The 14,684-nt window shown below is 43.8% G+C and overlaps 1 protein-coding gene across 1 annotated transcript; it reads left to right on the forward strand.

Annotated features, from left to right (window-relative positions):
• Window positions 1-3,130: 3,130 nt before the first annotated feature.
• Window positions 3,131-11,554, forward strand: KCNV1 (potassium voltage-gated channel modifier subfamily V member 1). The gene is made up of 3 exons (XM_084864467.1): window positions 3,131-4,080; window positions 5,126-5,655; window positions 9,648-11,554. Exons 1-3 carry the CDS (start codon window positions 3,611-3,613, stop codon window positions 10,157-10,159), a joined length of 1,512 nt encoding a protein of 503 aa, XP_084720593.1. The 5' UTR covers window positions 3,131-3,610; the 3' UTR covers window positions 10,160-11,554.
• Window positions 11,555-14,684: the final 3,130 nt, after the last annotated feature.

The following is a 14,684-nucleotide window of genomic DNA, read 5'->3' on the forward strand; positions in this document are numbered from 1 at the left end:
ATAAATCACAGAAAAGGAAACTATAATATTGATATAAATACATTCTCATTTTTTCAAAAACAAATGAAATGCTCTAAATTTTTTTTAAAAGAAGAGTCTATTGATTTTTAGAGAAAGAGGGAGGGAGAGGGAGAAACATAGACGTGAGAGCACAACATCAACTGACTGCCTCCTGCAGGCCCCCTAGGAGGCATCAGGGATGGAGCCCACAATCTGGACCTGTGCCCTTGACCAGAAACGGAACTGGCAACCTCCTGGTGCGAGGGACGATGGCTGACATCACACCGGCTCGGGCTGCTCTAGATTTCTAATAAGAGGAGTTTCTAATGTGCACAAATTACTTTTAACTTCTGTTTCAGAATTATCAACAAGAGAGTCACATTTAAAGTAGGCTGTGAAAAAAAAAAAAAAGTACGCTGTGATTTTTTTTGTTTTAATTCCATTTAAAACATGACTTCATAAATGTTGTTCACTTATAAATTTAGACATATTCATAAAAATTGGAAGAATTACCAAGAGTAGTTGTACCTGAAGATTTAATATGCAATTTGATATTTCAGAGACTTGACACATAAAGCCAAATAACAGTAGAGCATTTCGTAACAAGACTATAAAATGGAAATCACTTGAGTATGATATCTGGTGACTAGGGAAATATACCCAAAGCCATTCGATTGTGGAGTTTTCACATGTCAGTACTGTGCTTCCTCCTACATGACAATCACATCCCTCCCAATCTATATAGGAATTAAATCAAAAGCAAGACCTCATCACCCCTAGCTACTTAGCAGCAATTCTCATCTCACTTCTTGACGTACTATAGGGTAAATCTCAGGTCAAGATCAGACACGCGGAGGGCTATCCTTTGAACAGACTTATTCCTTTTCTCCCCCTTGATCACATCCTTTTCATTAGGCCTCTGACTCAATCCCGCCAATCAATGAGGAAGTAGAGAGGCAATCAATGTAAGGGAGTTGGGCAGGGAAGAAGGCAGGGATTTCTGTGACCCAGGAGACTCTATATTTTAAACGGGGTCATTGGTATTTATATGCTCCCAGTTACAGAGTCATTATCTCCCTTGTTATAATTGTTTTCATTAGTGGACATTGTTTTCATCAATATTAAAGCCCAAGTAAAGATGTTAGAACCCTATCGCTTGAGATGAAATCTGGAGTCAGAAAGACAGTGGTTTTAATTCCTTTCATACACTCCTTCCCCTTTTCCCTGGGTGACTGAGAAAGGTCCTCAGTGCCTGTAAGCCTCTGGGTTGAGCTCTATGATGGAGGAGGGCAGCACCTACGGGGATCCTTGTGATCAATCAGAGGCTTAGCCCGAGCTTTTCACTTAAGGAGTGCTTATTGTCACAGTGACTTCTCCAACATCACCAATTACAACTGAAGGCCAGGGTGCAGTGCACTGCAGGGGAGGGGGTGGCTTCCTGCCTGCCCAAGCCCTCCCTTCTCACCCAGAGCTGTCATTCTCCTCTGCGGGGGTTTCCCCCCTTCCTCACCACAGTCTGTGAAGCTCGGGCAGACATCATTGCTAATCATTGATAAAGTCATCCACACACAGTAATAAATAAGGCTCAACAGAACTGTGAACTCTTGCCTATTTTCTTCATGGATCTATTTGAAGCACCTAGCATAGTGCTTTGTACATAATGGAAATTTAAAAAAAAAAAAAATTTAATTTGTGAAAGATCAGTAAAGATATAAATAAATGCAAGGACGCTTCGATTTTACCTTTAAAAAATCACACAAAAACATTGTGTTCATGGGGGGGGGGGGGGGGGAAGTCTCTGACAATTCATCCTGAGTTTGAATTTGGACTGTATGACTGACCCAGTAATGTCTCTTCTGGGTCTCAGTCTCCCCATCTGTAAAATGGGTATACTGGTACCTCATACTATTATGATTTTTTTAAAGGTACTAGACTTTCTAAAACTATTTACAATAAGGGGTAGGGGTAGAGGGAGAGAGGGTTAGATATGGTTCATTCTCTCTTGCAAAGACTTTTGTGGAGGAGTGGGAGGGAAGCAGTTATTCCCAAGTGCCTGCTGGAAATGAAAAAAAAAAAAAAAAAAAAAAAAAACTTTGAATCATGCCACGCAAAGCAGATAATATAATAACTGCCTTAACCCTGGTTTTAGCAGACTTAGGCAAGTAGGCACTTTTGTTCTTTTTTGTTCCCTGGATTTGGGAGCACACCGATCCAGGGAAATGGGAATCGAATGCGGTAATCCTGGAGGTGTCTTCAGGATAAATACAATATTCAGTCACAGACCGCCTCCCTGCCTCCTCCCGCCTCCCCTCCCTCGGCTCCCTGCACTCCCCACAGCTGGTGCCCGGACCTCGAGTGGCTCAGAGCCGGAGGAGCGAGGGTGGGGGCGGCCCCTCCTGCCTCAGCCACGGGGACGGAGCAGGAGCAGGTGGAGGGTGGAGACGAGGCAAGGAGCTCCTCCGAGGCGCTCAGCTGAGAGCACGGTTTTCCTCCAGGACCTGCCAAGTTGGACCCCAAGTGCAGACGGGAAGAACCCAGCACAGCTACCTGGCCAGCGGCGCCCCCTGGCGCGCCTCCTGGATGGGCCAGGACGGCAGGTGAGTGAGTGCCCGTCCCTCCTCCCCAGGCCGCCCGCCCGGTGTCCAACAGGTGGGCGGCCAGGACGCCGCTCCCTCCCGGGCAGCAGCACCTCCGGGCTCACCTGGACGCGCCGCTGGTCCTCCCTGCGCCCAGGCCCCGTTCCCATCACACGGGGGCCCCCGGCACCTCCGCTCTGGTCCCCGCTCCGCTGTGCGGGCTCCGCTGTGCGCGGGCCCAGGACTCCTGCTCTGCCCTCCTCCGGGGACTCGCAACCGCCGAGATGGCTAACCCGGGGGCGCAGAGACTTCACTGAAAAGCCATCATTCGTGCTCCTTATGTCTCAACCAGGAGGCCAAACCCGGAGAGAGCCGGGAGAGGGAAACAGAGCGGCAGTGACAGTCAGACTAGGAGGAGAGTGAACCGGCGCAAATGAGGTGGCGCCCCGGCCCAGAGCCCCTGCCCCACGGCCCTCCTCCTCCCCACCCACACCCCCCGCCCCCCATTCCCTAAGGGGGCACTCGCGGGGAGCCCCATGAAGCCGCCACTGTAGGAGCAATCGGAAGGGACTCAGGCCCGGGTACCACTGCCTCTGCTTCCTGAACTTTCCGCCTGGCTGCCCTCCTGCAGGAGTGAGTCTTGCATTCTGCCGCCAAGAGTCACCTGGTCTCCTCCTCCTCCTCTTCCTCCTCCTGGACTCTACACCCCCTCCCCACCCGCTGCCCCCACCAGTAACCAGGCTCTCCATCCCTGCACCTCGCGGGCTCGGGATCTCCGTTACAAAGTCGGGGTGGGGGTGGGAGGGTGTGCCCAAGTCTGGGGAGGGCCGACCCTCCCTCCTCGCCTGCGCGCTCTGCCCTGGGATTTGCAGCCGCCACGCACTGGCAGCTCCCGAGCACCAAGGGGCGGAGAGAGGAGGGGTGCGCGGGTGGGAGGCAACCCCCTCGACATCCCGGGAAAGCCCAGCCGCCACCAGGGGCCGTGCCAAAGCCACCCCCCAACTCCGCGGCGCCCCCAGGCAGCGGCCGCCGGGATGGAGCTGCTGCCCCGGGGCCGGGCGGCGCCGCCGGACTCGCCGCCGGACAGCGTGTCGCTGGGCTCCCTGGAGTCCAGCGTGTTCTGCAGCGAGGGCGACGGGGCGCCCCCCGGGGCGGGGGACAGCCTCACAGTGAACGTGGGCGGCAGCCGCTTCGTGCTCTCGCAGCAGGCGCTGTCCTGCTTCCCGCACACGCGCCTGGGCAAGCTGGCCGAGCTGGTGGCCTCGTGCCGGCGCCCCGGGGCCCTGGCCGCCGCGCCCAGCCCGCTGGACTTCTGCGACGACGCCAACCCCGTGGACAACGAGTACTTCTTCGACCGGAGCTCGCAAGCCTTCCGCTACGTGCTGCACTACTACCGCACCGGCCGCCTGCACGTCATGGAGCAGCTGTGCGCGCTGTCCTTCCTGCAGGAGATCCAGTACTGGGGCATCGACGAGCTCAGCATCGACGCCTGCTGCAGGGACAGGTACCCAGAGGACCGGAGGCTGGGCGGCGGGGAGACGGGGGCATCTGAGGGAGGGCGCCAGAGGTGGAGATTGGGAGGGTTTGCACAAGCCTTGCTAAACCCTGGCCTAGGACCATTTGGCCACTTCTGAGCTGGAAGGTAGAAGGGAGGGGGCTGGAAAGAGTCAGAGCCTACTCTTGGTTGGAACTTGTTGAACCTTCTTTTTATTGATTTTCTACAGAGAGGAAGAGAGAGGGATCGAGAGAAACATCAATGAGAGAGAATCATAGATCAGCTGCCTCTTGCACACCCCCTACTGGGGATGTGCCCGCAACCAATGTACATGACCTTGACCAGAATCGAACCTGGGACCTTTCAGTCCACAGGCCAACGCTCTATCCACTGAGCCAAACTGGTTAGGGCTGAACCTTCTTTTTTTAAATGAGCATTTGTCATTGCATTTACACCAAGGCAAGGGAGGCCAGGCCTGCAATAAATATTTGGTGATTAAATGAATCACAAAAGCTATGCTCCAGAAGAGGCATATAGAGGGACATCAGTCTCACTGTGAAGTATTATCGTTTCTCAAGCCTAGGACCCTCGTTTAAACACTTGGATGGGACTCTGTTTTAGACACACAAATAGGAAGTTGATTCCTTGGCTTTTATGACCGCTTTGCTGTTATCTTTCTGTTGCTGTCATTTCTTCACAAAAATCCCTTTCCATCACACACAAAGTTCCATGCTGGCAAACTCCAGTTTCTGTTGCAAAAAAAGATGAGTAAGAATGCATTGAGGCAGCTTTGCTCTGCATAAATCCTTTTGTATAAACTTGTACCACAAAATTGCCACTTTAAAAATAATAAGCCTAAATGATAAAGATAGAATACTGTAGGCAGCAGACAGCCTGGGTGAGATAGGAATGGCCATTTTCTGCCTTTCACTAAAATAAGAAGCATCACCTCACGACCACGTTTCATTCTCTTTTATACTTATGTATTTAAATTAAAAAAAAAAAAAAAAAAAAAAAAAAGGTTGACTAATCACGAAGTTGTCTTCTCTAAAAGATACTTCAGGAGGAAAGAGCTGAGTGAGACCTTAGACTTCAAGAAGGACACCGAAGACCAGGAGAGCCAACACGGGAGCGAGCAAGACTTCTCACAGGGCCCTTGTCCCACCGTCCGCCAGAAGCTCTGGGACCTCCTGGAGAAGCCCGGGTCGTCCACCGCCTCCCGCATCTTCGGGGTCATCTCCATCATCTTCGTGGCCGTGTCCATCGTCAACATGGCCCTGATGTCGGCGGAGCTGAGCTGGCTGGACCTGCAGGTGCTGGAGATCCTGGAGTACTTCTGCATCAGCTGGTTCACCGGGGAGTTCGCCCTGCGCTTCCTGTGCGTGCGGGACAGGTGCGGCTTCGTCAGGAAGGTGCCGAACATCATAGACCTGCTGGCCATCCTGCCCTTTTACATCACCCTTCTGGTGGAGAGCCTGAGCGGGAGCGAGACCACGCAGGATCTGGAAAACGTGGGGCGCATCGTCCAGGTCTTGAGGCTGCTCAGGGCTCTGCGCATGCTCAAGCTGGGCAGGCACTCCACAGGTATTCGGATCTCATTGATGTATTTCAGCTCGTTGTTATTTTTTTTAGGCATCCGGGGGGTTTGGGCCCACATACCAAGGGAAGCGACTCTGCATTGACACGCAAAGTACCAACTCCTGTGCCCACCCAACTATGACCTCCAAAAAGTTATTGGGAAGCAGAACCTCGAAGTTGTTATCACAGGTATAAAGGAAACCGTGCTCTCACACTCTCTCCCCCAAGGCAGTGGAGATATAATTTGACCACTTGTTCACCTCAATTTGGTTTAACCCTGTGCCCAGAAAAGACTATATAAGTGTGTATATAGATATAGATATATAGATATAGATATAGATATATAGATATATAAAATACTAAAGACACTGCCTCTAGAATGTGCCAAATTAAATATGCATAAGCAGCACATAAAATTACATGCCTAGGTTACATATGAGATTTAGGGACATAAGCCAGTTTCTCTTCGGTGTCCACACATGTTCTTTGGCAGGAGAGAAAGCCTTGCCCTGCTGAGGCTTCGCTGGCTACACAGGAAGAGAGAGGACCAGGCACTGGTGGCCGTCTGGGAAGGTTTTAAGAAACAATGGAAATGTTTGTTTGGGGAGAAAGCAGAAGGCACTAATTCATCTGGTATCTGAGAATTTTCTTGACTGGGATGCATGAGAGAGGTGGGAACAAGAACTCCTTAGCTTTTTGTGTGTAGGAGAAAGCCTAGGTAATCAAACAAACATTCTCCCTAGAAACATCTCTACACAGTCGTACTTAAAAATGATAGCCAATGCCAGGGAAAATCACACAAATCCATTAGGGATGATCTTGCCCGTCTGAGGGCAGTGATTCTCAGAGGCCAGCCCTGCGCCTGTTGGACGCTCTGGACTACATACGTTACCTTCTGTTAGACTTTAATGCAAAGAGGAAGCCCATGAAAATCTTCTTATGAGGCAAATTCTTAGCCCAGTCTTTAGAGAGTCTGATGCTAGTATTTGGGGCCCAGGATCATACATTTTAACAAGCTCACAAGTAATTTTGATGTAGGTGGTCCCATTGGACTTGAACAAAAACCTTGGCATTATTATCACGGGAATAGAATAAGAAACAACTGGAGTAGAATGCTATATTATCATACATACTAATGCATTACATGTGAATACAAATAATTGGGCTAGAGAGTCCTTTATCCCTTATTTCTCTAGATATATGCCTGGCAGATCACCTACCAGGGGTCTTCAAACTACGGCCTGCGGGCCACATGCGGCCCGCAGAGGAGTCTGATCCGGCCCGCCAGGTTTTTTGGGCAGTGAGCGCAGCCGAGGTGTTACAGTAGGAATTAGTAGTTCATATAGTCCGGCCCTCCAGCTCTCTGAGGGACCGTGATCTGGCCCCCACTTTAAAAAGTTTGAAGACCCCTGACCTAAGCGAAGTTTATGATAATTGTTTCTCCTTATAGAGAGAAATTAACCTCAGATATCTTTTCACATCTCTAAAGTAATTGGGACTTATCTTAATATAATTTTGGTAGTGTGTTTTCCTAGCTAGTCTCACTACCGAGGATTTGATAATGGGGTTACCAACAACTTTTAGAAGTACTAGCCTTTGTTTTCTGACACACATAATAGGATGCTTGCTTCTAGTATTTATATATAAACTCTTCACAGGATTCAATTTAAAAACACCCAGTAAAGACTACATTTTTTCCCAAAAGAAAGGAAAAAGAAAATAATAGTAATTTCTGCAATGTCACCTCTTCAAAGATTTTTTTCAGTTCTAAAGTATTAATGGAATCTTCTTTTATTGAAAAGATATGGACACTTGAACAAATCCTGGACAATGTTAACCTAAGCATAACATTTAGAAAAATACAGACATAGATAACATATTGCCCTATGTAATAACTATAAGTACAAATTGAAAGGTATTTTGCAATAAGTTAGAGCAATGGTAGGCCAGAGAGCCCAGATTTAAGTCCTGGCTTTGTAGCTTGTACTAGAGATGCTTCCTATCTATGCCTCAGTTTTTTCGTATGTAAAAAAATAATAATAATTACAACATCTATCTCCTATTTTTTAAGAATAATCTGAGTTAATAGATGTAACATGAAGTTCACACCACTTTATGTTTCTTTACAAAATTGTTTGGGACAGTGGTCGGCAAACTCATTAGTCAACAGAGCCAAATATCGACAATACAATGATTGAAATTTCTTTTTATATATATATATATATATATATATATTTTTTTTTTTTTTTATTGATATTTTACAGAGAGGAGGAAGGGAGAGAGAGAGAGAGCTAGAAACATTGATGAGAGAGAAACATCGACCAGCTGCCTCTTGCACACCCCCTACCGGGGATGTGCCCGCAACCAAGGTACATGCCCTTGACCGGAATCGAACCTGAGACCTTTCAGTCTGCAGACCGATACTCTACCACTGAGCCAAACCAGTTTCAGCTGAAATTTCTTTTGAGAGCCAAATTTTTTTAAACTTAAACTTCTTCTAACGCCACTTCTTCAAAATAGACTCACCTAGGCCATGGTATTTTGTGGAAGAGCCACACTCAGGGGCCAAAGAGCTGCATGTGGCTTGCGAGCCACAGTTTGCCAACCACTGGTTTAGGAGATTCCATCTTGAAATGAAAACAGTCACCCCAAATACTATATGCTTTTCCTCATATGCTGTCAATTATTTCAGAAATACAACTCAATACAGACTCATCAAGGCCAGTTTTCTAAAATGTATTCTGAAGACATTCTAAAAAGCTTTCTTTTTAAGCCTCAAAATTAATATTCACTGATCTGAAAACGTAGCTGGTAAATAATCCAAGAGTATCTTAACATTTTAAGAAGAAAATTCAAAATAATGAGAGCATCAATAGTATTATAATGCATCTCAAGTAGTCTCTAGTGAGTGAATAAAAATTTTAAATGCGTAAGAGGAATTGCTTTGAACTTTGGAGACAATATCATCGTGACATCAGGTCGATATGGCTTCAAAATGTGGGTACATACACATTTAGCAGTGTCTCTCTAGTGTTGGGGAAGATACCTTATTCAAATAACAGCCCCATTACAGTCGCAACTTACTCTCCCAAGGCTTACTCTCTTCAGAAATGGGAATGGCCTCTCCTGGTTCTGTCTCCCAAGGGCCCAATGAATCCTCAGGACAGCAATGAGGAATTCACCAATGAGTGCATTTCCTAATGGCTCCACTCCTCCATACCTTTTTGCAATGGAGGGATAGTCTATATTCAGGTCTGCTTCCTTACAAGAATACAGAAATTCTATGTACTGAAAGGAAGTATTTTCCTGGAGCTTTCATGTGAAGGACTAGAATCTCAATGGCTATCATGGGAGTTCAAGACCCCCTCCTGGCTGACCTCTAAGATTATCCTCTGAATGTGCATTTGATGTTCTGACCCCGGTTGTGTCACTGATGCCCAACTTGCTTCACTTCGTTCTCCTGGCGTATGTCCTTTACTGCCTCTGCCTTTCAGATAATGATGTGCTCATTGTGTTAAACGTTATTGGGAGGGTGAGAAAAGTAGACAGCATAAAATTGGCATGAGAAAAGTGTGTAAAGTCGGGCACTAGTCTAATCTAGTGAGCACACCCCACCCAACACTGCAAAGACCTCCCACTGTACAGACTCACGTACACATTCCAATCATACACCCCTCCCTGCTTTTTTATTCCGTAACTCACTTTTTTCTGTATAAATAGTAGGTGTTTAACAAGCACACACGTGAGTGAATGGATCTAATTATATTTCTTTTTATCCTTCTCAATCCAGCCCCACCAACTAGACTATGAGCTTCCTGAAGACAAGGATTATGATTTGTCATCCATGTACCCTAGAACATTGCCCAGTACTGGAGACCTAGCAGATATGAAATGCGTGTTTGTGGGGAGATAGCAGGGAAGGGAGAGAAGGGTGGGAGGAAGGAGGAGGGAGGAGGAGGGAGGGGTGCCCGTGACTGACAGCAAATGTTCTGTTACAGGATTACGCTCCCTTGGAATGACAATCACCCAGTGTTATGAAGAAGTCGGCCTACTGCTCCTATTTCTGTCTGTGGGGATTTCTATCTTCTCCACGGTGGAATATTTTGCTGAGCAAAGCATCCCTGACACAACCTTCACAAGTGTCCCTTGTGCGTGGTGGTGGGCCACCACATCCATGACTACGGTGGGCTATGGGGACATTAGACCAGACACCACCACAGGCAAAATCGTGGCCTTCATGTGTATCCTATCAGGAATCCTTGTCTTGGCTCTGCCTATTGCTATTATTAACGACCGCTTCTCTGCCTGCTATTTTACCTTGAAGCTCAAGGAAGCAGCTGCCAGACAGCGTGAGGCTCTGAAGAAGCTCACCAAGAACATAGCCACGGACTCATATATCAGCATGAACTTGAGAGATATCTATGCCCGCAGCATCATGGAGATGCTCCGACTAAAAGGCAGGGAAAGAGCAAGCACCAGGAGCAGTGGAGGAGATGATTTCTGGTTCTGAATTCACTTCCATTTAGTTTATTTACAGAAGCTTATGTAAAACTAATTCAATCTATAAAGCCTTGATATGGTTGTCTTGTGTACTGCTGTGGAGTCTCTTTTGAGTACTCCCTGTGTTCATTTTTGCTGATACATTGCTTAGTTTGCTAGGATAGTTCATAAGTCCCCAACAACTGTATTTTGATACACTCAAAAATAACCATCTAACACAACCCAATACAACTAGACCAATATAACATGTCAGAATTGGGCAAATATAAAATATTGCAATGCATGCAAGAGTTAAAAGTTTTATGCATCGCTAATTTTAAGTTTGTTGCAGTACTAATTTAAAAAAAAGAAAATGTTAAACTGCCAAGCCCAGAGAAAAGAATAGTGAACATTTAAGAGTACACTAAACAATTTTGTTATTTAAAGATATTCCTCAAGTAAATAGATCATGCCTTTCTTCATCCATTAAAGCTGTTGAATACAACTATTACCTTTACAAGAGAAAAATCCTGATCTGTTGGTCATTTCTTCCCCTGGTGCATACCCTGGTCACAAATGGACTGAGCTCTGTATTCCACCATTGTTACCATAGATGGGACTCTCAACTGCTTAGACTTCAGTAGAAGAATGCCACACAGTGGCTTTAAGAATCACACTTCTTCATCCTCCCACCGAGGGCTATATGTTGAGTGTAAAGCAGATATCTCTTAGTATTCCATGGAAATTAGATGGTCTTTAAACATATCTTTATCAATGTAGTGTTCAAGTTATGTCTTTAAAAACATGAACATTTAAAAATGTAGTGAACATTTTAAATTTATGTACTGAAATCATTAATTAGTCTTATTTTATGAAATGAGAATCATATGTTGAGTGATACCACTGGATCCACTTGAAGATCTTTTATTTGTTAAAAAAAAACATTACCGATGACTATCTGACTATACGGGTAAATAACAAATGTTCAAACGTTGCATGCATTTTTACAGCATTTGGACATTCATGATAATAATAAAATTCTAAGACATTCTGTCATATAATTAAAGCCCAGAGTCTAAACCTAATAATTAGTTCATGTTTCCCAATATTCCGTAAGAGAGATTTTTAAAACTAAGTATAATATGGAGTATCACTTTAATACCTGTATTCTCAGTGGGTGTAACAGTGCCAACAATGGGATGAAAATAGGTTCTTGCAGGGCAAAAGTATCCTATTCTTTATTCATAAACCACATATATGTGTATAATAAATTAACAGATAAAGAGTATACCTATGGTATTAAAATTTAATGGGGTAGGAAATTAGAAAAAAAAATGGCTAAGAGCTTCTTGCCAAGGTTGGGTGGTGATAAGAAATAAATATGGAGCAACACTGCTTTAACGTGTGACTATATCATATTTTATCAATTATACTGAAATTCTATTATATGATGGACTGCAAAGAAGGAAGGAAGGAAGGAAGGGAGGGAGGGAGGGAGGGAGGGAGGGAGGGAGGGAGGGAGGGGAAAAAAGGGAGTAAAAATGAGAACCCAATCAAGTATACTAGTAAGATGCCATTGAATATAAAATGCATCCAGAGTTGGGAAATGTAAAAATTTAAAGTATGCATATTAAAATTAATGAACTATCATATATACTACCTCTGGTTTTCTGATATGCATTTTTAAGCCCTAAAAACATTTTTATTGATGGCATGAGTTTTAGATTATATGGCTAGAATATTTTAATTCACTTGGTTTGTTACCACTTCTCCTAAATTTTGTGATTTAGGAGTTATGAGTAGTAATAAAATAAAATATTTTGTTTTATACAATTTCCAATGCTAAAGCATGCCATAGTGCCACTAGTTAAATCCCATTCACAATCTGAAGGGGAAATAGAGGTTGGACATAGAAGGCAAACTTACCCAGGCTTCTCTGGAACTCTGCTCAATAAGAATAGTTACTTTAATCTAGGACTTCTATACTCATTATGTATCATGTCACTTTAGCCTCACAATATCTCTATTATACATTTGCTATTCTTGTAGTTGGTATACTTATTCATTCAACAATACTTGTTCAGAATCCATCTGTGTACTAGCCCTAGAGATTATTTGTTGAACCACATTAAGTCCTTTTCTCTTGTATTTAATATTCTATTCGAGGGTTTGAGGGGAATATAGATGGCAAAACCGAGGCATAAGCTGAAGTAACTTGTCCACATTCATACAGTCCATACACAGGTGAAAGAGCCAGGAATGAATCCCAATCTGCTGGAAATGATAACTCCTGAAGGTCACATTATAGATTTCATATCTCCAATAGCCTGTTTGTAGGGTATTGATGCCTTAGGCAGACAAGCCAATTTCTTATAGGTGGAGAGGTTTAATATGTCCTCAGAAAAGAAATCAGCTTATTCTCAGAGATGGAATGGTGCTTTTAAGGAAAAGTTGCTCTCACACCTTATAGTCATTATGAAAGAGGACAAACATTATCTTTAGAATAATTAAGTTGGAAAATGGAAAAAAACAAACAAACTATGTTTTATGTAGTTTTTGTATTAAACATATATGTTATGGATGTTTCAAAGAAATTTTTAAATATGTTTATTCAGCTTTGTTGATAAAATACCAGTAGAGTTATTCAACGCATGCACATACCAGTATAAGCAAACCAAATTTAAGTAACAAAACAAAGCAGAAACTGTTAATCTTATAGCCAATAATTTAAAAATATTTGACATTATTTTTTAAATCTAAGAATTATTGCTACAAAACAATATTCACTTTTTGGTAAGATAAATAATGGAATTACTTGGTTTTTGTAAGCTCTGAGAATACTAATTAAAACATTTGAGTGTACATTTTTTAAAGAGCTATTTTAAGAAATGACTGAGGTATCTCTGGTAGAAAAGGCATCATGTTCATGTTTTCTTGTTTTTCCAATATATATACAAGAAATTGTTTCATTTGTCATTGTAATGAAAATTAGTATTAAGTCCAATGTCTGAGATGCACCAAGAAATTAACTGAGGTAGAGATCTCAGTGCTGTGTTTCCGTGTGGAATTTTTCTTACTGTCATTAAAATCTTTTGATTAACTCTTGCAGAAAATATACATGTTGGCCCAAGGTATCTAAGCAAAACATCATCGGCAAATTTACTGATTGGACAAATATTTCTACTGCTACACTTGGGTAACATGGAAAGTCTGCTCTTTGGAAATATTAGCCATGAATATCTCTGTCTTATCAGTCTTTCCATTCAGATTCAAGAAGATATTGGTTGACTGGTGATGTGGCCCAGTGCTTCCCTTTGTCGGTTTCCTTCACAAAGCACCCCCATGCCCAAACCTCTCTCCAGGCCATGCTGATACGTAGCATTAAAATGTCACACAAGGAGAGTTTTACTCATAAACGCCACTGGCAATTGTTTACATGGTATGTCTTCAGGGGGAATGAGATAATCTGGATGCTCACTATCTTCATGCCTTTACTTGCCTTGTATTAAAGTAATCCTCTTATCTACCTCCTCAGCTCCATTGCCCTGTGGTCCTTCTTGCCATTCCATTGGTGAAACCCAAACCCTTGTTCAGTTCAATCCAGTGCCTATGTGTGCCTGCCCCTGAAGAGCTGATCATGATAACAAAACAAAAACAAAAACACTGTATGCTGGCTGCTCTTCTTTCACATTCATGCCCACAATTCCGAATGGCTTCTAATGCTGCTAGGCAATCATCATGCTATTTCAGAATCTATCCACTCTCTCTCAGTAAATATAAACCTCTAACACCTCCCTGTGATTCCACTTCACTTAGAAAATAGAATCAGTTAGAAGAGCTTTGCTACAAAGGCTGCTACCTGCGTTTATCTGTGTTTACCCAGATGTGCCTTTCCTCCTGGTAATAGGATGAAACTGTCCGTCCTGTCCCTTCTTTGCAATTCTAGAACATTGCTTCAGAAAGGCCTTTCCCTCTCACTACGCCACCATCACGTTCCCTGCCGGATTGCTCCTAGCAGCATAAAAACATGATTTTATTTTTCCCATCTTAAACACAAAAGCCAGCAAACAAACAAACTTCTTGAATCTACTTCAGTCTTGAGGAAACACCCGATTCCAGGCTCTCCATTTTGGCAAAACTCCTTGAAAGTATTTTCTATATTCACTCTCTACATTTTTATATTCACTTTCTTTCCTATTCTTTTTTGAAAAGCCTCTTCAAGTCAGCAATTACCCCATCAGTGCTAAACCAATAGTCAGTTCTCATATTTTATATTGCTGGATCCACTGGCAGCATTTACAAGGATAATTGTAAGCTCTACCTTGAAACACTTTCTTCACTTGTCTTCCAGCCCATCACACTCTCCTGATTTCCCCCTCTCCCCACTGCTCATTCATCTTTTCTGGCTGAAGTGGTCAGTCAATCCTAGTCCTCATCTCCTCTCTATTCGCATTGTTCTCTTGATAAAGTCATCCTGCTTCAATTGTACTAACTGTACAAACCTCAATAAAAAACAATAAATTTCAACAGGTTAATTTTAATGATATCCCTGTAAA

Source organism: Pipistrellus hanaki, assembly GCF_964339955.1.
Source record: "Pipistrellus hanaki genome assembly, chromosome: 17".
NCBI classification, from domain to species: Eukaryota; Metazoa; Chordata; class Mammalia; order Chiroptera; family Vespertilionidae; genus Pipistrellus; species Pipistrellus hanaki.

Excerpts from the sequence above, each read along its gene's own strand:
- KCNV1 (XM_084864467.1), top strand. The coding sequence starts at position 3,611 with ATGGAGCTGCTGCCCCGGGGCCGGGCGGCGCCGCCGGACTCGCCGCCG. Across the intron at positions 4,081-5,125 it reads GACGCCTGCTGCAGGGACAG|ATACTTCAGGAGGAAAGAGC; the intron begins GTACCCAGAGGA and ends CTTCTCTAAAAG. Across the intron at positions 5,656-9,647 it reads GCTGGGCAGGCACTCCACAG|GATTACGCTCCCTTGGAATG; the intron begins GTATTCGGATCT and ends GTTCTGTTACAG.